We start from the raw sequence: 24,981 nt of genomic DNA, 5'->3' as shown, positions 1-24,981 counted from the left end.
AAAACCCATGTTAACGGGATATTTCTCTTGCCATACATTTCTCTGTAAACCCTAGACATGGTTGTGTGGGGAAACTCCCAGAAGATCAGTAGTTTCTGAAACACTCAGACCATTCCATCTGCCACCAAAAACCATGCCACGTTCAAAGTCACATAAATCACATTTTTTGCCATTCTAATCCTCAGGTCGTCCTAATACGTCCACGCGTTTAAATGCACTCAGTTGCTGCCATGTGATTGGCTGAGTAAGACAAGATGATAATAAGTTAACAGCTGTAGCTAACAAAGTTCCGAGAAGTGCATATATATATTTTATTCACATGTAATAATTTCATTTTATTCTTAACAAATCAGAATTATGTAAGATAAACACTTTAGTTACATTTTACAAAATGTCTCCTGGAGAGGTAATCTTTGGGAACCGAAGTCTTTCAGTCCCCGTTGCACCCGGACGGATTAAAACAACGTACCATGGATGCTAGTGAGGAAAACAACGTGAAGGCCGTCAGGAGAAGTAAAGAAGAGAAAAAGCTTCTCAGAAAACAAATTAAAGCCAGTCACACATTACTGAAGCATGAAGGCATCCATACGACCCCGCAGCTTACCAGGGTAAAGAAAAATAACGTTTATTTGACGGGAAATGGTTCGTTGTCATATGTTTCATTATTCTTCGCTTGTTTTATAACATTAAAATGATTTTAAAAGTTACCTGCATATCTAATATTTAATTGTTCTATTCAAAATTTTTATATATATATTTATTACTATTGTTATTATTATTGATAAATTAACAAGAAAATCAGCCGCTGTTTATGGAAAATACCTTGAATATTTTACTCGTTATAAGAGACTTTTCATTTGCTCCTTTTAAATGGGATTCATTTTTGTGTTCCTGCAGCAGTCTGAGACAGTTTTAAGAACCATTTCTATTTATCTGAAACGATTTCACGCTGTTATCTCTGCAGACAAATACAAATACGAGTTCATAAAAATTGGGTTTCATAGCAAAAGGGAACAAACTACTTTATACTAGAGACAAATATCAACAAACAAACATCAACATTTTAAGCCAGTAAAAGCATCACAACAAAAACACAAACTACTTCATTTGTTTAGTTGTTTTTTCATGAGAGTATGTGTTGTAGGTTGATTGATTGCTAAGCAGTCTAACAATCCTTGAGAAAAGGCCTTTTCCCCCTTTTTTCTGACATCTTCTTTTTTTCAGTTATTTTCAGGTTTGTTTGTTTTTGTGTGATTTTTACTGTTTATTTCACCTCTGCAGAGTCTGGTGGTGGCTAATGGTGGCCTGGGGAACAGCGTTAGTCGAGAGGAGCTCTCGGCAGCGCTGAAAGAGATGGGAGAAGTGGAGAGCCTGCTCATGCCTCCCCATAAGCCCTATGCTTTTGTCACATACAGGTACACTTGGGGCACAGACAGCACTTTGCCACAGCAGGAATGCACTTTGTACATTGAGGACCTTTTTATTCCAGTTAAAACTAATATTATTGTCATTTTCATTCTCGTTCCAGGTGTGAAGAGAGTGCTCTAAAAGCGTACACCCACCTTAATGGACAGAAGCTGCAGTACGGAGAGAGCAGCGTCATGCTCTACCTCGCTTATGTCAACTCAGGTACTTTTACTTTCAGTACCATCAGGAACATTGTGAGTTCTTTCAGATATAGCCTGGCTTAGACATAAATTCTCCTTTCTCTTTTAAATGGATTTACACTTGCAGGGTTTTTTTTTATTGTGTTTTATTAATGTAATGAGTTATTGCAATGCGTTTGACTGAAAGTTGTCTTCTTAAAGTTCCATATGACATTACAATGGCTTCAGATGCCGGTGATTGTTCTGTATGGGTCTTATTAGAGCTTAGCTCAGCTTTCGATACAGTGGATCTTACACTGGATTGGGTTTCTTCATATGTTACTAATAGAAGTTGTTCAATCTTTGCAAAGACTATGTCAGTGTATGTCTGATGTTTTTTTTGGGTCTGTATTTTCTGCCACTTGGTCAGGTAATTGCCAGTGCTGATAGTATTTCTTGCCATTTTTTTGCTGATGACCGTCAGCTGCGTTACTCTTTTAAACAGCATGTGCACTCTGCACTCATACTTTTGATTGGCTGTTTATCAGCTGTTAAGGATTGGCTAGCTGGATTTTTTTTCTTTTAGTTAAATGAATAAGAAGCTTTATTATTGCTTTTTCATATTGCTTCTTATTGAAGCCTTTGTTGGGTTCATAGGCTCTTCTGTCAAGCGATTTATAAATAACCTTGTGTTTTACTAGATAGTTCTTTGTCTCTGGATGCTCATGATAAAACTGATACATGTGCCCGACAAATCTTAGGTTTACAAGTAAGTCAAATAATCTGAAATACTCTGAAAGGTTTTGTTGGTTTTTTTGCAGCCAGTATTTAAGATCTACTGTGTATTTTCACGCTCTTGTATAGTGACCTATGAGGAGGAAGCATCCGTCCCATTGCCAGAGGGTTTAGTTCTGCTGGAGGATTTTGTGTCCCCAGAAGAAGAAGCTCTGCTGCTTGCTGCTGTAGACTGGTCATCCACTAATGAGGATGTTACAGGTGAGGGTATCATTTCCCCCCCAAAAAAGCTGTGAAGAAAAGCCAGGCATACACTTTTGATTACTGTTTCTGAATAATCCCCTTTAACTGATTCTTAGCGCAAAAAGCTCTGAAGCACAGAAGAGTGAAACATTATGGCTTTGAATTTCGCTACGACAACAACAATGTGGATAAGGACAAGCCATTACCTGCAGGTAATCTGGATCTTCTTTTATCAAACATATTGTATCAGGTGTGGTTTTGTGGACTGTGTTTTTCGTGATATGGTCTTCAGTCACTAGACAAGCATATAATAAAGCAAAACAGAAGTAGCAGAGGAATATGTGTGTTTCTAGGTATCCCTGCGGAGTGTTTACCTGTTCTGGAGCGTTGTTTAAGAAATGGACAGATCAACGTTATGCCAGACCAGCTGACTGTAAATCAGTATGAATCTGGACAGGGTGAGTTACAGCTCGAATAATTCACAGAAAGTTTTTGCTCATTCCCAACTCTTATTTTTTAATTTCTGAACTCTACTAGCTGGGATTGGTTCCAGAGCCCCTGCAACCCTTTGTTAGAATATTGTGATAAGGAAGGATAGATAGATTAGTGCTGTATGATTCTCAGCTCAGAATAATAATAATAATTATACTGGTCCTTTGGGAAGTTAATAACTGAAACAAGGACTTTTAGTCCCCGTCGCCATTATATTGTAATTTTAAATATACAATATAAATGTAACAAATTTATTAGACCACCACCCAGTGTAAGGTTTATGCCACAGCTGCTCTAAGTTAACACAGTATTGTTAATTACTAAGATGCCAAATTATGATTATTTACTTGCATTCATGGACGGAAAAATTGGTTTTAGTGGTTGAGTGTTACGCTTGATTAATAACTGCTTTTATAACTGATAATTAATCTGTTATTAAAAATGAATAAGAGAGCACACAAACAGAGTTTACTGATTTGCACCACTGGGTGGCAGCAGAGCCTTTCCTGAACCAGTTGATGAGGAGTTATGGAAGCCTTTGGGCTGAGAGAAGTTTCTTAAATGTTTCGCTTGATTAACTTTGCTCTGAAGGTTTTCATTTTTCATGTTTGTTTATGATATTTCCAGGTATTCCTCCTCATGTGGACACTCACTCTGCCTTTGAGGACACCATCCTGTCTCTGAGCCTGGGGGCAAAGGTGAGAAGTCGGTCAGGCATCTGTGATTTGATCATCGTCATCGTTGCCACAGACCTGTGAGCTGTTGGTAATTAGTAGCTGTTTGAAGCCAGCATCAGTCAGCAGTACTCGACGTGCAATCATCAGTGATTAAAATGAAAGTTGTACATAAAGATGGTCTAAAGAAAACACTGCCAGCTTTCATCTTAAAACTGTTAAGAGGTGGTTATTCGTTTAAACCCAGTGAGATCAAGTCTGTGTGTATTCATTTATAAGTTCTAGTTTAATCTGTCAAATTAACCGCAACCTTCCTGAGCTCTGTGATTTATCTGCTTCAGAGAGCTGTCAGTAGTGTGTGTGTGTGTGTGTGTGTGTGTGTGTGTGTGTGTGTGTGTGTACGTGCACACATCTTGTGTCCTTGTGTTTTTCCTGAGAACACTGTGTTACCTTTTCGGTGTGTCTCATTCTTTTCAGTTCCTTCTCACCGTAGCATCCGTTCATCCAGCAGGCACTTAAGGAATTAAAGCTCGCAAGAAATTTTGTAAACAAACGGATGTACACAAGAGTTATAGATTTTCCATTTTCATGTCCTTCACTCTTCCAGGTGTTCACAGGTGTTGCGACCTATAAACTAAGATCGTGGGTTTAGTCTTTGCTGCCTGATTGCTGTGGATGAACACCCATCTGTCCCTGCTTGTCTGAAAAGCAGGGGCTCTGCTAGCAATCAGCTGTCATCTGCTGTGGCATCTGTCACACACACACACACACACACACACACACACACACACACACACACACAGACTGACAGTGTGTGTATTCATTGTCCTTGCTTTTCAGTGGAGATTCAGAGCCACAGAAAAAGTGGGCATATTAAATCACGTTAAAAAAGGAAGGGACACTTGGAGGAATATTTGAAGCGAATAGACCCCGAAAGAAAGTTTTATTGAGTGCAATTAAACTGGCTCTTCTTTAAGCGATGCATGGGAGTAATGGTACTGTTAAGCTGAGCGGTGGTATTTCTCGCAGTATTTCCTGTTTAACACCACTCAAGTACGCATTTACATGTAGTCATGGTGACCTGCTGAAGCTCAAACTGTGCTTTAGAATTGGAAAAAGTTGATTCGAATGACTAAACGTGGCATGGTTGCTGGTGCCAGATGCGCTGGTCTGATTATTTCAGAAACTGCTGATTTGCTGGGATTTTCCCACACAGCCATCTGTAGGGTTTACAAAGACAGGTCGAATAAAAGAGAATTTATCCAGTGAGCGGCAGTTCTCTGGGTGAAAATGTGTTTTTGATGTCAGAGGACTGAGGACTGCTTGAAGCCGATAAGAAGAAGAGCCACCGCACGCAGAAGAGCATCTCTGAACACAGAACGCATTGAAAACTTGAAGCACATTGGCTACGTCAGATTGCCGCTGCACTCTGCAGTAAACTGAGGCTGTAGTTCCCATCAAAATTGGATAGTGTAAGCATGGATTCATGCTCCCTCGTATCAACGGTTCAGGCTGTTTGTGGTGGTGGGGGGGTATTTTCTTAGCACACTTTGGACACCTAGTACCAACTCAGCATTGTTGAAACACCACAGCCTCCCTGAGTATTGGGAAGAAGGTGCTCTGCTCCATCTCAAAGGGGCTCCGACTGGGTACTAGTAATGAAGCTCTGAGTGCACATTAGGATTTCTAAATTTGATGTTGTGGTGGTTGCAGAGAATACAACAAGTAGCTTATTTTAAAGACTATTTGGAAACCTTGTTAAATATTTTGCTACTCTGTGGATTTAATGAGTGCACTGCAGTTTGATTCAGCTTTGATTTAAGCAGACAGGATTTGGTGCATAACAAACCTTTATGCCATTCGCTCAGTTTCATTGGATTTAATTTCTCTGAAAATGTAACACAAGTGATTCAGTCATTATTAATGAAACACTTGTTTCCTGGTAATTACACGAACTATAACTGCATTATTGAGCTGTTTGTGATGTTGTATATTGGCAGCCTTTTTGGTGTGTGCTTGTGTGTTTGTGAGGACCAGTTGTAGACTACAGAAGCAAGGACTGACTTTAGGGCTAATTGTAGAAGTTAGGCAGAGGTTTAGGGTTACTTATTGTGATGCTTGAAGTTAAGGTAAGGAAGTAAAGAAGCTCTCTGTAATTGATTGTACTCAGAAAGATGTACAAACCTGTGTGTGTTTGTGTGTGCGTGCATACGTGTGAGGAGGGAGGGAGATGATGAATAGTTGTGAAGTAAAGCGTAGTTGCCGGCGTCACCATCGATTTAGTCACATTCCACCCTTTCATTGATTGGCTAACACTCCTCAGAGGGGAACACACACACACAGTAGTGTGTTAGTGAGGACCTTCATTGACATAATGGCTTCCCTAGCCCCTTACCCTAACCATTAAAAATGAATGCCTAACCCTTACCCTAAACCTAACCATAACCTAATTGTAACCCTGACACTGAAACTACATTTTGAGCCTCAAAAAGGCCTTCACTATACTTGTGAGAACCAACAGTCACTTGTAAGGACACACTCACCGGTCCTCACAAGTATAGTAGAATGCAGATTTCGGTGCTCATAAAGATAGCTAGACAGGAACACACACACACACACACACACATATACATGAATGCCATCTACTTCACAAAATCCAATTTTCCTGCTGTCAGAATTTGGAGGGATACAATTGGAAATTGTTGTAGATGTAATTTCCCAGCAGAGCTTATTCTGTTATGTGCTGTAAGGAAACATTAGGATCAAACACCAACGCTGTGTCTGCTAGCTGCAAGTGAGAGAAAACATGAACAGTGTTTTAGGTGGTCGACAGTGTTTTCCTTTGGGTGACATCAGTCAAAACTGTGTAGTTTGGAAGTTTTGTGCCAAAGTCTCTTTCAGTCCTGAGCTACTGCTGGATCAGTAAAATATTAGCTTTGGTGCAAACGTTAAAAAAAAAAAAAAAAAAAAGTAAATGAAAAATGAGTCAAAGTTTTTTAAATTTGTCATACTACTACTACTACTAATAGTAGTAGTAATAATAATAATAATAATAATTAATAATAATAGCTGTACAGCAGTATGGCTTAATTAGAATATAGAAACAAACCATGAAATTGCCCAACTCTCTACTGAAGAACTAAAAGCATAAAAACTAGTGCGTAACTTGTTTCCTGTACTTGCAGATACAGAAACATTTTGATGAATAATAAAAATATAAAGGTGTATTATCAGCAGTTATTACTTGCAGCAGATGCACAGTAATATGTAGGGAAACACTGATGCAGGATGCCAAATTATTATTGCTGTTGAACTGTTAGTTGGAATTGCATGTCCACAACAGGAGCATCATGATGTCTTCTAGGTGGATGTCCTGCTGCTGTGATGGGCCTTCGTGCTTATAATGTTGGCCTGATCTTTGTTGATGTTGAGACTGATTCCCAGTTCTGATGTCAGAAGTGCAGTTTTTGTCCAGCCTCTGGGGGCAAGAGCACCGTGTCATCAGCAAAGTCAGAGTTGCCATGTTGTGCTGATAGTGCCGAGTGAATGCTGTTCCTTCTTCCTACTGTAGAACTCGTGATACAGTGAGTTGGAGAGGAATAGATATGTTTGGGTGTCTACTCAGCAAAATGCACAGGTGCAATGAGAGAGGACCAGGACCCATTCCTTGAGAGACTTCTTACATCATAGCAGTTCTTTCTCATTCACCATCATTGATGATGGCTGCATGTACCATGTGTGAGGAATCTGATTGCAGTTCCTGCCTTTCCTATTTAGAAGTGATCCACAGTATCAGATGCTGCTAAGATCAAATGCAGTCGAGTCTGTGAAACTCCCCGCATTATTCCTCAGGCAAATTGTGTTCAAAACCTTTGCAAGGGCTGCTTCTATGCTGTGATACGAGCGGAAATCTGACTGAGAGCTGTCAAGGATGTCATCCATCAGTAGAAAATGATTGGGTTACAAAGGGAAGGGCCTGGCGGCTGTTTTTTTTGTGTGTGTGTGTGTGTGGCATTGGAAATATGCCTGCAAGAAATATATATGTATATAAATCCACACCCAATGACTTTAAAACCTTCATAAAAATTTTTAATTTAATCAGTAATTTGTTATTATCGGTGCAGTGAAGTAATGAGTAGAAACCACTCTTACTTTTAACACAGCGCGTTTGTGTTTGTGCAGACGGTGATGGAGTTCCGACATCCTGATGGTCGTGTTGTTGCTGTGGTGCTGCCTGGACGGAGCCTGCTGGTCATGAAGAGCGAGAGCAGATATCTCTGGACTCATGGGTAAGCTGGACTGTGTCAAAGCATCAGTCTCTCCTTTTGGAGTCAGGTTCTTTTGACCTGATCTTTGGATTGATGCTTAATTTGCTGCTTTTTCCTCTGAAAAAGAAACTATTTATTTACTACAATTAGTACATTTCAGTCTGTTGATGGTCTTCGTCTTCAACCTTTGCATTGTATTTGTTCACATCCACATCCTCTCATCCTCTTCACCAGTTGGTTTGTGTGTTTTTGTCTTTTATAACTACTAAGACAAGCTCTTTGTGTGTCCTTTTAGGATCACTCCTCGTAAGTTTGACATGGTGCCGGCCTGTGAGCAGCAATCCCCCGATCATGTGACGCCTGAACCTGGAACACGTAGCAATCTGACTCTGAGCAAGAGGGGCACACGCACTTCTTTCACTTTCCGCAAGATCAGGCCTGAACCCTGCCGCTGTGGTGAGAGTGAAGCAAAACACACTTTGCTTTTATAAACTGCTTTACTCACATTATGAGAGTAAGTGAGGTTTTGAGAGGTAAATTTAATTTTAATATATGTAATATGTTACGGGGCTCCTTTTTCTCATTTTTTCATTTCTGTTGTTCTGGGTTCTTTTGTGACCTGGATGAGTTGTTGATGCGCTCTTGGAGTAATTTTGTTAGGCTGGCCACTTCTTGGGAAGGTTCACCACAGTTCCAACCATGGCTGTCACCATGGTGACAGGAGTCCCAAACCTTAGAAATGGCTTTGTAACCCCGTTTCACACTGATCAAGCAACTTTGTTTCTCAGACGTTTCTTTAGATCCTGACATGATGCTTTGCTTTTTGAGGTCTTTCAGCCTGCTTCACTTTGTCAGGTTCAGTTTAAGTGATTTCTTAATTCTACAGGTATGGCAGCAATCAGACCTGGGTGTGGCTAGTGAAATTGAACTTGGCTTTCCAAAAAATGTGGTTAATCACAGTTTAGGCTACTACTTTATCCCCCACAGGGCCAGATTGATAGGTTTGTTTACCTTTTGTCGCTTAATAAATGAAATTGTCAGGATATCTTTGTCTAATATTAAAATTAGACAGCAGGATTATGTTATTTTGTCTGACAGTTTCATCGCATGAGAATCCTAAACCCAGAGCATAGCTAGCGCTTTTGCATAAAGACAATAATAAAAGATATGCGAACGATATGATTGTAATTAAACGTTGCATGGCAACGCAGGTCAAAGATAAACGATCGGCACATCTCACCAGTGAACGCCTTCTCTCTGTCTCCAGCCTTCCCCTCTGCCTGTGACAGTCAGGGAGCTCCTTCAACACTCTCGCCCTCTACGCCGTCCCCTCCCGCGCTTCCATGTTGCCATGCCGATGCAGCCCGTCTAGAGGAGGAGTATGTGCACCGGGTGTACGACGCTATCGCCTCCCACTTCAGCAGCACCCGCCACTCCCCCTGGCCTCGCGTTTGCCACTTCCTGTCCTCGCTCCCACCGGGTAGCGTACTAGCTGATGTGGGCTGCGGAAATGGGAAATACCTGGGCGTAAACCCAGAGATGATTGCAGTGAGTGTCATTTTATACTGAAATGTCTGCGCCTCTGAGATACTTCATTGATCCCTGCAGGGTAATTTCCTCTATCACTGCTTTTTTTATTGCTGCTGTTTCTTAGATTGTCAGCGCTTTGAAATGCTACACATTTTCATAACAGGCGCTTATCTGCAGAAGCATTCATCTGTGTATTCGAGCTAGAACTCCTCTCCTTCATTTCTCACATAGGGATGCAAAATCTAAGATGGCTCTGGGCTTTTTCAAACACATGTAGATCAGCATGACTCATCCAATAACTACTAATGACCTTACACAACACTGTCGCTCTGATAAGGCCACAGAGGTGAGGTTAGAGATGTAACATCAGGTTTAACTTTGGGTTAAAGCCTTTAAACACCATCAGACTTATAGGTGAAAGGATAAAAGAAAGTGAAATGGACTTACATAAAACATCAAAGCATGGCTGTAATAAATGGAATACAGGGTTGTAATTATAGTCAGATCTGCTTGTGCTTTAATGACGGGGGAGTGATACTGATGAGCTTTTTAACTTACACATTCAAGCAGTCTTGAATGACTGCTCGAATGTGACAAACCGTTCCTAAAAACAACACAGCTTTAAATTCTTGGGAGAATTCAGGAGCTCTAAATTCGTCCATGTTAAAGGTTGATTGTCTGGTGGCAACATTTTATTTTGGTGAATTGGTGGATTGGTTCACTTGAATGAGTTGTGATGTTTAATAGAACCGGAAAACAAAAAAGATATCCTAGTTGTTTAAAAATCTCTTTAGTTGGAAGAAATTGAGACAGTATTGCGATATATACAGGGACACCAATTATCAATATTCAAGTAAATAAATAAAAATTAATCTGGGAATATTCAAAACAAAAGGCCTCATCTCACCTGATAAGAAGCAACCTTTCTGCAAACAATCGGGGAGATTGTTGAAGGTTTCCAAAGAACTTTTTCATTTATAACATAATAGTTAATGGGAATTTCTGTCTATGCAGACAGCATCAGGGATTTTCACTGATTTATCACAGTTAACTGTTGTATTGACAGACATAGATTGCATGTTATTGGCAACTTGACCCCATGCAGTCCAGACTGACTTCACATTTATGGCAGGTTTCAGTGACAGTGCTGGTGTGGTTCACCGTGTCATTTTGCAGCAAAAAACAAATCGCTGAAGTGAGATAACTTTGTCTTCTTGGATAAAACAAGTATTGTTTACATTTAAAAAAGTTCAAGGTGAGCTGTTCATCTGTAATTAGGGTACACTGTTCACCTCAGCTGTCAATGCTGGGTGTGAAGTATCCACATCTATTTACTCTGAAGGAGGCTGAAAACTTTATACTGTCAGTTAAAAAAGAATCGCCCCTGTACAGCTATACATATCATAATTTCTGCCCTGAGTGTTTTAACATTGGAGACTATGGGGTTTATTTCCTCTCAAAGCCAACCTCAAGTGGCCATTTGGGGAACTGCAGCTGTTGCGCATCAGCTAAAGCTTCTTTCCCCGAACAGTAGACAGACCACGTCGTGGTCACACTCGCAGTGCTCGGGATTTTCATAAACATAAAAAGAAAAGGAGGAACCTGAGCGAGCCACTTCAGGACCTGGTTGCATAAGCCTGACCTCTGTGCTTCAGAATGAAGCAAAGTTTGCATCATTGGGCTAGACGCTGCAGCTTACACGTCTACCTCCAGTGGTAGAGCTTTGGGTCTCTGGGAGGGTATAACTGAATGTGAAATGTAGGCGTGAGTTAGCAGAGAGTTTGCTTTTGGCCACAGGTGTAAACATTACGTCTTGCTTCAGGACGGCTAAATAAATAAGAGTAAGGCACAGCAGGATGAGATTCCTGTTGTTGCTCTCATTTCTTCCCTGTTTCTTTTTTTTTTGTTGTTGTTTTTTTTGCATAAGCTCAGTTTCCATGGTAATATCCTACATTTCCTGTTTACGTATGCACACTGGGATATTCTTGTTTGGGATTTGGGGGTGCATGTAAGCAGCTTATCCTGACTCAGAGTGTAGCTGTGATAAATCAGAACAGAGAACACTGTGATCATGCAGCGAGCACAGCAGCTACCCGAGTTTTATTCTGCTTGTTCTCATTTTCTCCCAACCCAGGCCTCTGCTCTTCTTCTGTTTTCTCGCCTCAGTCCTTCCCTCTTTTTGTGCCTCCTGCTCTACTTAATCTTTCTGTTTGCACGTCAGCAGTAGATCGAGGGTGTGTGTGCATATGTGTAGTGTTCCCGCTCTCTCACTTGTGTCTGCTGTCTCTTGTTCACCTCGCATAGTTTATCTCCATTCTTGCTCATTTTCTCTGGCTTAAATGATCACGAGCAGTTTGTAAACGTGTTCTTCTTCAGACCTTGTACGTGCTGACACTCTGCTGACCTGTGCGTTTGTTGCCGTTTGAGAATGATAGTCCACTGAATGGCCTTGTTACTCTCTCTCTGTATGTTTTATTTCAGGTGGGATGTGATCGTAGCAGCGCTCTCGTCCAAATTTGTGCAGAGAGGGGTTTCCACGCATTTGTTTCTGATGCTCTGAATGTTCCTCTGCGAACAGCCTCCTGTGACGCTTGCATCTCTATAGCCGTCATACACCATTTCTCCACAGAGGTACACACAGCTCATCCTCATACAAAGAATAACCAGAATAGAACCGTTATATCAGTTTTATTTAGAAAGATGGACCTACAAAAAAAGACTTGTATTAATTGTTAGTAGCTCACTAAAGTTTTCATGTTCTGAACTTTTCATGGAACCGTGTGCAAAAGCCAGCTCTTATTTCTTTAAATTCTACTAGGAACATGGGAATGGATGCAGTGATTTATTCAAACATGTGCAAACATACTTGGTAATACTGATATAAGGCATAAGGAGACAGACTTAAATATTTGGTATGACCACCTTTATTCTATACAGCCTGAACTCTCTTGGGCAGCTTTCCTGTAAGGTCTGGAAGTCTTCAGGAATAGTTCTCTAAGCTTCTTGAAGGACATTCAAATCTCTTCTTGGGATGTTGGCTGCTTTTTGTTCTGTTCTCCATCAACATGATCCCACAGTGCTTAAATAATGTTGACATCTGGGCTCTGGGGAGGCCAATCCATGACTGATAGTGTTGCACTGTATGCTTTTCTCTCCAGATACGCTTTTACTGCATTAGCAGTAGGTATTGATCGGTGGATCAAAATCTGATGGTATTTTTCTGTGTTCATAATTCCATCAATTAGGAATCAGGTTGTTGGTGCAAAATCTCTCTGACAATGATTCACATGCAGTGAGTTGCATGTGATTCTGTCTTTAATTAATTTTTTTAATGTGTGTGTGTTGTAGGAGCGGCGGCTAGCAGCTATGAGAGAGTTGGTGAGACTTCTAAAGCCTGGAGGTCATGCACTCATCTATGTTTGGGCTTTTGAACAAGAGTACAACAAGCAGAGGTCCAAGTACCTCAAAGACCACAACAAAGAGCATAATGGGAAGGAAAACCTTACTAAAAGCACATCCGAAGACAGACGGGAGCCTCATGGGAAATCGGCTATCCAGAATAGCGGACATTTAGAAGAAGGCTACGAACCTGTTGGCAAAGTGACTGATGGCAAGCTTAGTGTGCACACAAACCGCACAGCCTTCAACACCCAGGACCTTTTAGTTCCCTGGCATCTGAAAGAGGGGAAAAAACCAGGGGAGGAAGAGTCAGGAGATGGTGTGAAAAGGAATAAAAGAAAGGAGAAGTCTAAAAAGGTTTTAACTAACCAAACCAGAACTGACAGTAACCCTGGTCTCAGTCCAGGTTTTGATGCAAGTATGTCTCCTGGATTAAGACTTGACACTGATGACGCCACTCACAGCCCAGGCTCTAAGCCCAGTCCGAGTGGCACCACTCAGACCTCGAGTTCTCATCTGAAATCAGAGTCTGAGAGCCATCTAACCGCCGTCTTTCACCGCTATTATCATGTCTTCCACCAGGGGGAGCTGGAACAGCTGTGCAGCCAGGTGGATGGAGTCAAGGTACAGAGCAGCTACCATGACCAGGGTAACTGGTGTGTTATATTAGAGAAGGACTGACACACACGTCATTAAAATCATTTTTATGCAACTACAGATCTGCATAAATAAAGAATTTTAACTTAAAATTAAAGGATCCAGTTTTTGCCTTTTACATATATATGATTTTTAACTGTGTTGGAATAAATTAAAAACAAATCTCTGCTCCTGTTGTGCTTATTTATATCACCATGTTTTGACCTTGGCTGAGCAAACACACCTTTTCCCTGTTATGGTGTCATGGATCGAATAATCCCACTGCGATAAATCCCACCAGCTTTACTCAAAAATAAATGCAACTAAATGAAACATTTCTGGAGTTAGTATATCTACTAAGCATACTCTGGCTAGCTCACTGAAACCCCACAATAAAAACAAGCCTATTCAGCCGAGTGCAAAGACAAGACTGTACCTCACAGGCGATACAACCCTAATCTCAAAAAAAGTTGGGACGTTGTGTAAAACGGAAATAAAAATGATGCGATGAAAATGTCTCATTTTAAGACAAATATTCGCTCATTTTGAGTTTGATCACAGCAACATGTCTCAAAAACATTAGGGCAGGCCATGTTTACAGGTGTGTAGCAACCTTGCTTCTTTTAAGATCTGGGAACTAAGGAGACCAGCTGCTGGGCTTTTGGGAGATGAATGTCGTAGCTGCTCAACATTCCTGGGTGGTCTTTGTTTTATTTTTGTTTCATGATGCATCAGATGTTTCCAACTGATGAGAGCTCTGGACTGCAGGCACGTTCAGCACCAGGATTCTTCTGATAAGATTGACATGATGTGAGATAACTTAATGCATTATGTAGTTCAGCATTATCTTTTGAAATATGCAAGACCTTCCCTGAAAAAGACATCACCTGGGCAGGAGCATATGTTGCTCTAAAAGCTGTTTATACCTTTCAGGACTGATTGTGTCTTTCCAGATGTGCAACTGTGCAATTCCATAGGTACTAATGCACCCCTGTACTATCAGCGATGCAGACTATTGAGCTGAACGACGTCATATTGTTCGTGAAATAGTAAAATGTTTGTTTTGCGACACACATTTTCCCCACATTTTGTTTGACATTGTAACTCGCTGCTTTGCTTCCTCTCCTGACCTCAGTGTCTGCTCTGAAATCACTGAGCTGTAGTTCAGTTGTAGCCTGTCTGCCTGACCTTTTCAAGGTAAAGGGCTGAGGTGTAACACAGCAGTTCAAGGCTGCGGGTAATTTGGTCACATTTAGGAACTGGTCTATATTTTTTTTTGTCCTTTTAAATATGACAGAGGTGGCACCTCACGGTTAGGCATCATACAGGCACATGATTAGCTACACACTGTATGCATACAGTGATTAATAACTGTTTAACCCCACCTTTTCTACCATAAATCCTTACAAACAAACAATACAAAAGTAAGAATGCTCTTAACTAAGAATAAGAGATCACAACAGGAAAATAACATATAGCTCTATTCTGTTGCCCACATTGTAAAGGGTGACTTTGCATGTAAACAGGAAAATGAGTAGGGAAGAGGTGAAAGTGGGATTGAGCACTTTAAAATTGGTTGTAATGGCTCAGCGTGGGGAAAAGAATCACAACGCAGAATCATTTCTATAGAGAGCTCCAGTAGATTTTCTTTAAACACATCATGTATTTCACATGGTTCACTTCTGAATTACAAAATCTTAGAAAAATCTGAGGCTCAGTTAACTGAAGAATCACACAAAAGAACAACTTTAATTTCACCATAACCCTCTGGAAATTTAAATGACTTTACAATTGTTGTACATTACTCTAAAATCAGTGCTATGAGATTGATTTTAAGATGACAACCTGATTTAAAACAGAATCTAACAAACAGTCTTGCCCCTGGAAATAGCTCTAAGATATTAAAACAAAGGCAAATGAGATCATTTGGAAAAAATGTACTTGTACTGTGATGAATGCAGTGCGTTTATTTACAGTGAAATCACAACAAGATGCAGACTGAATTCGGTGAATGTATGTCCCCGACTGCCGTGCAGGATCTCCTCCCAGTGACTATGGTCTGTGTTTCCGCTCACTCCGTTTCTAAATCCCGTGCGCTCGCTACGCGATCCTGCAGGAAACCACAAAAGCAGCCGTAAAAAAACACGAAGGGCAAACCACGCACTTCTAAACATCTATGTTCACCGGGTAAACTGACGGTTTCTCACGCAGCGATCCAGTGTCGACCGGAGATCACTCTGTTAAGAAGCTCCACAGGCGAGGCTGATCAGCTGCAGGTGTGTGTGGTTATGCTCCCAGGTGTGGCGGGTCCCCAAGGCGGGAACACACTCGGCAGGCCCCGGAATCAAAAGAAGATGAGCCCATGAAATAAAAAGAAGTCTACAAACACTCATGAATTCTGGGTCACTATAAATGAAAATGTGACATATTTTCAAAGCATAAAAATAAAATTTTACAAAATTCATGTTCGTTGACCATCATATTCCACGTGTCACAATTGAAAAGCATAATATACTTAGAAAGTGTTCAAAGTTGAATTTCCAGATCCCAACTAACCCAATTATTGTTTTTTTAAGCTGCAGAGTAGTTTTCAGCTCTTCTTGCCCGTAAGATGTTTCTAATCATACATTACCCATCTGACCTGATACATTAGCATTAAGTACCACCATGTGATCTGTAAGTACAGGAGTGATTGTTACTAAAAATGGACCCCTGTATTACTGTGTACATATATTCTTATTACTGTTAAATTTCATGTAATATTACATGAAAACCAATGGAAATTTGTATTTACAACAAGGACTTTTCACCCTGACGTCAAACTTTTGAGCAGTAGTGTGTATTGTATGCATGTATCTGTGTGCATGGGATCAGGATTTTGTCATCACTTCCAATCAAAGACTACATTTTTTAGCTGTGTCCGTCTTTACAAATTGAGTTGGAGTGTTTCAAGGCTGATGGAAAACTCTCCCTAACAAGTCCACTTTATTGCGTGCACATGTATTTTCTCCTATAAGTGGCTGATAGGTATCTAACTAGTCCACTTTATGCATGCTGCCTAATCTGTCACGCTTATCGGTGGCTCATGGTTGCTTAAAGCCTATGTCTGTACTTGACCACAGAGGCAGAGCATCATTCAATCCTGCCAGCTGCCTATCTTGGTAGCATTTCAAGGATGACCGACTCCACTTTCTCTGCAGCAAGACAGCTCATAACTTTTTAACAGTGTCTCCCTGTCCTGATATCCAATATCATCTGCTATAATCAAGGACCATTCACTATCATTGCAATCTACACTACAGCTCAAAAGTTTGAAGTGACGTAGAAACGACTAATTTTCTAAAAATATTGAAATTCATAATGACGTTCAATGGAATATATACAGTTGTATACAGACTAGGGCTGGGCGATATGGCCTAAAATTCATATCACGATATAATTTTAAGCATGTGCGGTAACGATATATATATATTTTTCTTCTGTATAACGTATTTTCCACACTAAAAATCCTTTAATTTTCTCAAAAATCGAGAGTGTGCCTTATGTATGAATTCTGGTTGTGCTTACTGACCTCGAACCGATTTCTGTGTGCAGAAATCTGTTAAAAAAAGTTTTAGTACAACTTTGGTAAGCTGCACTGCTTGATGGATTGTCAGAGCATTATGGCTGCCGTAGTGAGGAGCTTCGCGGAGTAATCTGGGTCCAAACCCCCTCATAGTCAGGTCCCAAAGTCAAACGAATACTAAGAGTTAAAAACGGTCTAAATTCTTTCATCTTTAATTAAATCATCAGCGTTGCTGCTTTATCGGGTGTAACAATTAAGTTTTACATCCATGAAAACAGAATTTATTAAATTTAACGGAGTTACAAGTTAACGGGAAGTTAGCTTGCTAGTTTACAACTAACCATTTCATAGCATGTTCTGACTGAGAGATTTTTGAAACTAATTAAAACGTACAGCTCTGCTACCACTTCCAACATAAATGAAGACAGAAAACTAAACAGCAGTGGCGTTTGCAGGGTTACTGAAGTTGGATTACCTGGTATATAATGTTGTGCTACGTGATTGCTAGCGACACAGCTATGTTAGCATAACATTAGCACAATGAAGCTGGAGGATGAACGCCAACTTTTTCTCCACTCGATAAAAGTTAACGTGAGGGATTCTGGTGGTTAGGGACAAATGCAATCGCATAGCAGGATGCTATACACGGGCCAAACTTCAGTCAGGAGAACAACTGAGATTATTCATCCAGTCATTTGCTATTATTCATCCACAATACGAGGTTAGTTATTAATATACTACAACAACATGGGAATAGAACAGCTGCGAGAGAATTCAACATTAATAAATCAATGTTACGGAAGTGGAGGAAGCGCAGTTTTTGGCTTTCCCCATATTTCAAAAGTGCTTCATCTCTTTGCTATGACTGTCGCCTGGCATTATTTGCAGATGATAATGGTTTTAGCCGCTGCCATGCTTTTGACCAAAACAGGCGCAGCTTGATGACATCATCAACATGCGCTTTCGCGATAGAGCGGTATAGTCAAAATCTCTATCGTTGGCCAAATTTATATCGTCTCTATCGTATATCGTTTATATCGCCCACCCCTAATACAGAGGCCCATTTTCAGTAATATCTGCTGTGTTTTAGTGGTACATTGTGTTAACTGCTGTCAGTTTGTCAAGTGTGTCAGTTAAGAAGTTATTTTTAAAACACATAAGCATCGACCAAAATCCTTGTGCTTTTTAAGAAAATAATGCATTTTTCCACACACTGTGTGAATCATCCCTTTGTTTTTCCAACTGCAGTTTCTGTGACAGTAGTAGCACACTGAGGTGTTTAAAATCTTTAGGTTTTTTTCAGTTTGCCACATCTATTAGCTCTCATTTCTTACAACACGATTTCTTCAACAAGCTTTTCATATCCATTTTTTCATGCCTTTTAAGACAACTTGAACCCAAATCTGAAGCTTTAGACCCTGACCTAATCAAATGTAAAATTTCTTTAGTTCAGTATAAATTTTTTTCTCCACCGTTAATATAATTGCATCTAACCAGTACTAAGCTACTTTGAATTATCCGTTAATTTCCAGTGCTCTTTATGTGTTATGTTACTCACAGTTTTGCTGTCTGTTTCTTTGACTTGATTGATGATCATGTCTCGACATTTTCTTCTCCTTATCCAGTACCTTAATGTGTCCTGTCTTCAGATGTAATCCTGCCACCTGCCTTCAGGTTTCCGTCTTGACTTGTGTTGGCAAAATATCCAAAGTTAAGAGAAATCCTGAAAAGTTTTTCATCTTTAAATCCTCCTCTCTTCCTGCTGCCAGTCTTGTTGTCCTCTTTTAAATGTGTTCTATTCAGTTTTTGTTTTTTTTTTACCTAGTATTACCATGACAACATGACACAAAGCATTATGGTAGGTTAAATCAGGGGGTCCTGTCCTCCTGATGTCACATAATTCCAAAACTGTGTTAATGATGCTAATCTTTAAAATGACACTCAATGCCTGAATTTACACATTATAAGATCTTACATATCATTGGTGTTTTCTTATTATTGCTTTTTCTCGATTCACATTATTTTTAATTGGATTTCTTTACATACAGAGAGAGAAAATCCAGGTCAAATCAATTCTACGCCGTTCCTCTTTGACTTTTTTAAGAACAGCTGTCTACACTGATTGTTACTGTGTACTTGTACTTATTATGTTGACTGTTTCTTTTCTAAATAAATGTGTGTGATGGCCCTCAGGCCTCTATATCCCCTTCCAGGATTTTGTTAAAATGTTTGTTACTTTGGTAATTGCTCAGCTATCTTCCACTGTTCTAGGCCATCTGGGTTTGTCTGAATTTTGTTAGCTTTACACAGCACAGAAACACCCATCCACACAATACACACATTAACAATCAAGCGATGACAAGTTTAACGTTTTGATAAATCATGTGTGATATCCATAATTTGCCTTTCCCGTCGAGCCAGGGGTGTGACATGTTGGAATGTAACACGAAGATGCCTTTAATGACACTCACACATAATTTAGGGCACACCCTAGACTTAATCATCTGTCAGTCTTCATATTTTCAAAGTGGAGGTGCCTGATAACGCTCTTGATATTTTTATTTTTAGATAACTATCCATCCGTATGGTTAGGATAAAAAAAGTTGGAAATACATATTTAGACATTAAATTTATTTTATAACATAAAACAATAAAGTAATCATTGTTTAACAAAATGTTAACATTTTATTGAATAAAGTATAGGGTGAAGGAAAATTCAAAGAGCAATATCCCCATCTCCTCCTAAGAACCGAGGATAAAAGTATCTTTCAGTTTAACCAGTTTGTCCGCTATGATTGTGCTGGATGTCCAAATTGGGTGAGATTTCTTTAGGTTTGATTAGGAGTTATATCCAAGTTCAATTTGATGTGATGCCATTCAATTTATGTAGCGCCAATTTACAAGACAGTCATCTTATATTGTAAGGTAAAGTCCCTACAGTAATCAAGAGTAAACCGTAACAATCACATAATCCCCTCTAAACACTCACTTGGCAACAATGGGAAGAGAAAACTCCCTTTGAACACAAAGAAACTTTCAGCAGAACCAGGCACAGGGAGGAACAACCATCTGCTCCAATCAGGTTATAGGGTTATGGGAGGGAGACAGGACCAAAGACTCACTGTGGAAGAGAGAAGGCAAATGTTAATGACATGCAGTAGTGGTATATGAACATGCTGACAGTGAAAGACATAACTCGAAGTGCTAAGTGCATCACTGGAAGTCTCCTAGTGGTCGCAGCCTAAATCAGGATAACTAAGGGATAGGTCTGGGTCAACTGATCCAGCTCCAACTAATAAATTAAGGTAAAGAAATAAAGGAAAGTTTTGAGTCTCATTTAAAAGAGGAGAGTCTCTGTCTACTGAAAATAAATTGTGGGCTGGTTCCACAGGTGAGGGTGCTGATAGCTGAAAGTCTGCCTCCTGTTCTACTTTTAGAAAAAGAACGACAAGAGTGATTCTCAATTTCTGATGAAAGACAGTTTTAGAAAAAGCTACTAATGTGTTTCAAAGATTTGGACCAACAACCAAAACAATTCTCTAAGTTATATAAACTAATTTCAACCACAAATTCAATACATCTACCCATCTCTAAACAGGAAAAAGTCTTTAGAACATTATTTTTCGGCACATATTTGTAAAAATACATTCTCAGTGACAAAAAAATATTAATTTACGACTCATTCGATATTAAATCCTTCACAGAACTCATATCATGAAACAGATGCTAAATAACTTTTTTTTTTCCTGATTCTGATATTTTCCCTGTAGTTAAAACAACCTAGACACTAATTCTCACACAGTATGGCTCTGCTCACCTGTTCAGGATTCCTGGCTTCAAGTCACTCAAAACCTTTCCCCTATCTTGGGCTGTAGAATCCCAATTTCTCCTTATTTCTGCTTGCTCTGTGTCATAACTTCAATTGATCTTCCAGCCAAACAACCTTAACCCACGCTAACACCTGTAGCCATCGCTAAGAAAACAATACTTGTTAACTGGAAAAATAAAAAAATCACTTAGTATTTTTCATTTGTTGAATCTCCTGAGTGAACACATCTTGATGGAATAAATATCTGCCTCTTGGAAAAAAACCCACATACACACTTTATTGAAACATAAGTTGACCGTTGCTGGTTTTGCCCAGCAGCAGTACCTTTCACTGAGAGTTGGGGAATGGCTGCAGTCACAGCATTGTAAGATGGTGAAAGATGTACCCTTACGCCCCCTCCTCGATTCAGAGAGGGCCTTTCTCTTTTCAAACGGCCTCCTTGACTCCCCGCTCAAACCAGCATTGCTCCCTGTTCAGGATGTGTACATCCTCATCAATGAAATAGTGGTCACTGGCCTGTATGTCTGAATAGACTGGAAAGTCCTGGCCTGAGGAGTTAGCACTTCTGTGCTGTGCAATTTGCTTAGCCAGAGGTTGTTTGGTCTCCCCAATGTATTAATCATGGCAATCCCCTTGGCACTTAACAGTGTATACCATATTACTCTGTTTTTGCCGGGGGACCCGATCCTAGGAGCGGACCAATTTTTGGCGCCTTGGAGACAGGACCACTGTGTCTTTATTCAAAATATTTCACATGCCAGAGTCAGTACTGCAGAAAACTGAAGAAGTCACTTGGATGAGTGACGAAACTTTCCCCCACTGAAAACGTTACGTCCAGATCAACAGGATAAACTTTTTGGGATGTCCTTACCTGGATGATTGAGCACTTCTAAATTTGACCAAATTCAGTTGTTTTCTATTGCAGTACTCTTGATGCCTCTGATCCCTTTAGTAGTTTTTGGAACCCTGCCACTAGTCTGTTTTGTCCACAAAAAAGCACTTACTATGAGAAAAGTATGAGAAAAGAAATCTTAAGTTACAAATGATCTTTTAAAGACCTATGACAGCGGACTCATGTCTGTGCTTGTCCTGCTACACCTCAGTGCAGTGTTCAATACTATTGACCACAATATTTTATTACAGCAATTAGAGCATGCTGTAGGTATTGCAGGTACTGCGCTGCAGTGGTTTGAATCATACCTATGTGATAGACTCCAATTTGTTCATGTAAATAGGGAGTCCTCTTCACACAATAAGATTAATTATGGAGTTCCACAGGGTTCTGTGCTTGGACCAATTCTGTTTACATTATACATGCTTCTTTTAGGCAGTGTTATTAGAAGGTATAGCATACATTTTCACTGCTATGCAGATGACACCTAAATTTATCTATCCATTAAGCCAGATAACACACACCAATTATTTAAACTGCAGAAATGTCTTCAAGATATAAAGACCTGGATGACCTCTAAGGTTCTTCTTCTAACTTCAGATAAAACTGAGGTTATAGTAATCTTACAAATATATCCAACCAGAATCTAATTCTGGATGGCATTACCTTGGCCTCCAGTAGGACTGCTTTCTTCCATTTGCGCAATACTTCTAAAATTAGAAATGTTCTGTCTCTGAATGGCACTGAAAAACTAGTTCATGCATTTATTACTTCTAGGCTGGACTACTGTAATTCATTTTTATCAGGATGTCCTAAAAACTCCCTGAAAAGCCAAAATGCTGCAGCAAGAGTACTGACAGGGACTAGAAATTGAGAAAATATTGAAAAAATATTTCTCCTGTATTGGCTTCTCTTCATTGGCTCCCTGTTAAGTCCAGATTTAAATTCTTAATCCTGCTCCTCACATACACGGACTTGAATAATATGTGCACCCTGTAATGTGTTTGTGTTTCTTAAGGCCACATTAATTAACAGACCCTGTAAGGCCCTCCTTTGTTGTTACAGAGCTATGCCACGAAAAAAGTGAGGAAACAACTCCCAGTATGGTTATATCTTTTAGGAGTTTCTCTGACAGACTACATATTTGAGTAGAGTATTTATATAATGTCGTATAGTGTAGTAGTGTGAGTAGTGTAATTTATGTAAAGTATTGAAAGCCATACTACCACATGCACTGCTCCATTACCTTAATGTTATCTGGGTAGTTTGTAATCACGTCTGGACATATTGTCTTGGACATAGAAAGATTTACTTATCATTTTAAATATGGTGCATCTGTGATTATAGCGTCAAATTAAGTAGTTATGAAGGCATGTATCCAGTACCCATGCATGAGAGTACAGCTGTGTGTAGTTCTCGAATTGCTCAGCTCGGTGTAGCCACTACAGCACAGCATACTGACATATTCACTATGAGTATATGAGGCCATTGTTATGTACTGTTACAGCGTTATTATTAACATTATTATTATCACTATGAGAGATGGGAATCATGAACTGGTTCCCTACAAGAGCCTGTTCCCAGTATTTCAGGTGCTTCAGGTACAAACAACAGGCGAAGCCAGAGCACAATGAAAAGGTTTATTTGTCACGGCGAGTGAGATGAGCCGTATAAAAATAATAAATGAGGATCCAATTGCAGGCAGTAGTGGAGGAGTGAAGGTGGTTTATTGGACACGAAATAAATATAGACAAACAGCAAATGGAGCACGAACTAAACTAGACTGGAGACAACTAAACTACTGAATACAAACCGGAACTCAAACATGAAGCAAGGTGGACGACGGTACAAGATGGTGACGGCAGGGAAACACACAGATGACGCAGGGTGGAAACACAGACGGACCAGCAACAACAATGACGGAAGACATGACTTAAATACACAGAGAACCACAGGGGAATTACACACAGGTGGTGGACACAGCTGGGAATAATCAACAAGACGAGACAAAGGTAAAAATGAACACACTCACATGAGACGCAGACCTTCACAATAAAACAGGAAACAAAACACACTTTACTAAGACACAGACTAGACAGAGACAGACTTGAAATGACATATGAAACTAAACCCACATCTTAGACCCAGATAAACAGAAACATGGAACTCTAAATAGACATAAACATTACCATAACACGACAAGAGAACAAGAACACAATCCCTGATGCAAACATAAATCAAAACACAATAAACTCAAAATACTGGGTCCAACGGACCCAGAACCGTGACATTATTTCATTTGGTACCTGCGATTAATATCATTTCATGTTTGGAAAAATGAGAAATATCAGATGTTATCAATTCCCTTGTTCACAACTTATAACTGCTGTGATTAGTTCAAGATAAATATGGATTTAATTAATTAAAATATCTTTATGCTCAGTTCTCTCTAATTTTGATTGTATAATGCACTAATGCTGGAGTATAATTGAATAACAACTCCTTCTTTTTCTATAAACACCTTCAAAACTATCTCTTTTTTTTTTTTTTTTTTTTTACTAGGCAGCTAAAAGATCGAGTGGATTGTAGGATAATGGGCTATTGATGTCTGTGGAGTGAAGCGTGGTTATTCCATGTGGCTCCTCTGTCAGGTCAGTAATTGATCGGCAGCTCCTCCGGGACCCACAGAGACAAACACATTAGGTGCTGAGACGGCGGATGGGTTGGAGGCTTTTATTGATAGTGGTTTATTGACTAAGTAAAACAGGCTGCATGTGAGAGAAAACATTAACAGAAAAGATGTGAGTGTACAGTAGTGGTTGTTTCAGACAGCAGTTTCAGCACTTGACATTCTGAGACATGTAAAGCTTTAGTGTTTTCCCTTAGGTGTAGCCTATTTATTTGGGAATCTGCAAGACATTTAAATCAGCTCACAGGAGTCAAGAGACATTTCTACTGAAAGCAAGTCCTTTCCTGATCCATAAGTCATATGTGTGATCTGAATAAGACAATAACAAACCTTGATTGATTTCCTCACCAGCCACTTTGCTAGGGACACTTGTTCGACTGCTCATCCTTCCATTCTCTTTCATTTATCCTTATCAGGATTGCGTGTGGGCTAGATCCTATCCC

At 39.8% G+C, this 24,981-nt stretch overlaps 1 protein-coding gene and 1 long non-coding RNA gene across 3 annotated transcripts; one reads left to right on the top strand and one right to left on the bottom strand.

The window, feature by feature from the left end:
- The first annotated feature begins 451 nt into the window (after positions 1-451).
- Positions 452-13,876, top strand: alkbh8 (alkB homolog 8, tRNA methyltransferase). The gene is made up of 12 exons (XM_086261391.1): positions 452-608; positions 1,282-1,415; positions 1,529-1,629; positions 2,451-2,582; positions 2,681-2,776; positions 2,918-3,022; positions 3,684-3,754; positions 7,913-8,019; positions 8,294-8,454; positions 9,266-9,546; positions 12,010-12,159; positions 12,877-13,876. Exons 1-12 carry the CDS (start codon positions 471-473, stop codon positions 13,606-13,608), a joined length of 2,208 nt encoding a protein of 735 aa, XP_086117517.1. The 5' UTR covers positions 452-470; the 3' UTR covers positions 13,609-13,876.
- Positions 13,877-15,282: 1,406 nt separating this feature from the next.
- On the bottom strand, positions 15,283-18,902 carry LOC147314449 (uncharacterized). Of its 2 annotated transcripts, none has more exons than XR_015124848.1 (3): positions 18,687-18,902; positions 15,761-15,969; positions 15,283-15,673 (listed from the first exon to the last, which is right to left on the bottom strand). It is a non-coding gene; the product is annotated as an uncharacterized LOC147314449 (long non-coding RNA). The 2 variants fall into 2 exon arrangements; XR_015124849.1 differs by having other exon boundaries at positions 15,761-15,942.
- Positions 18,903-24,981: the final 6,079 nt, after the last annotated feature.

Source organism: Aulonocara sp. 'chitande type north' Nkhata Bay, linkage group LG14 (genome assembly GCF_057382095.1).
Source record: "Aulonocara sp. 'chitande type north' Nkhata Bay isolate Kocher_YH1m ecotype deep benthic linkage group LG14, A_spYH_male_GT1.1, whole genome shotgun sequence".
NCBI classification, from domain to species: domain Eukaryota; kingdom Metazoa; phylum Chordata; class Actinopteri; order Cichliformes; family Cichlidae; genus Aulonocara; species Aulonocara sp. 'chitande type north' Nkhata Bay.
This window is presented reverse-complemented; position numbering and strand designations above follow the sequence as displayed.

Excerpts from the sequence above, each read along its gene's own strand:
- alkbh8 (XM_086261391.1), top strand. The coding sequence starts at position 471 with ATGGATGCTAGTGAGGAAAACAACGTGAAGGCCGTCAGGAGAAGTAAA. Across the intron at positions 1,630-2,450 it reads CCTCGCTTATGTCAACTCAG|TGACCTATGAGGAGGAAGCA; the intron begins GTACTTTTACTT and ends GCTCTTGTATAG. Across the intron at positions 2,777-2,917 it reads GGACAAGCCATTACCTGCAG|GTATCCCTGCGGAGTGTTTA; the intron begins GTAATCTGGATC and ends GTGTGTTTCTAG.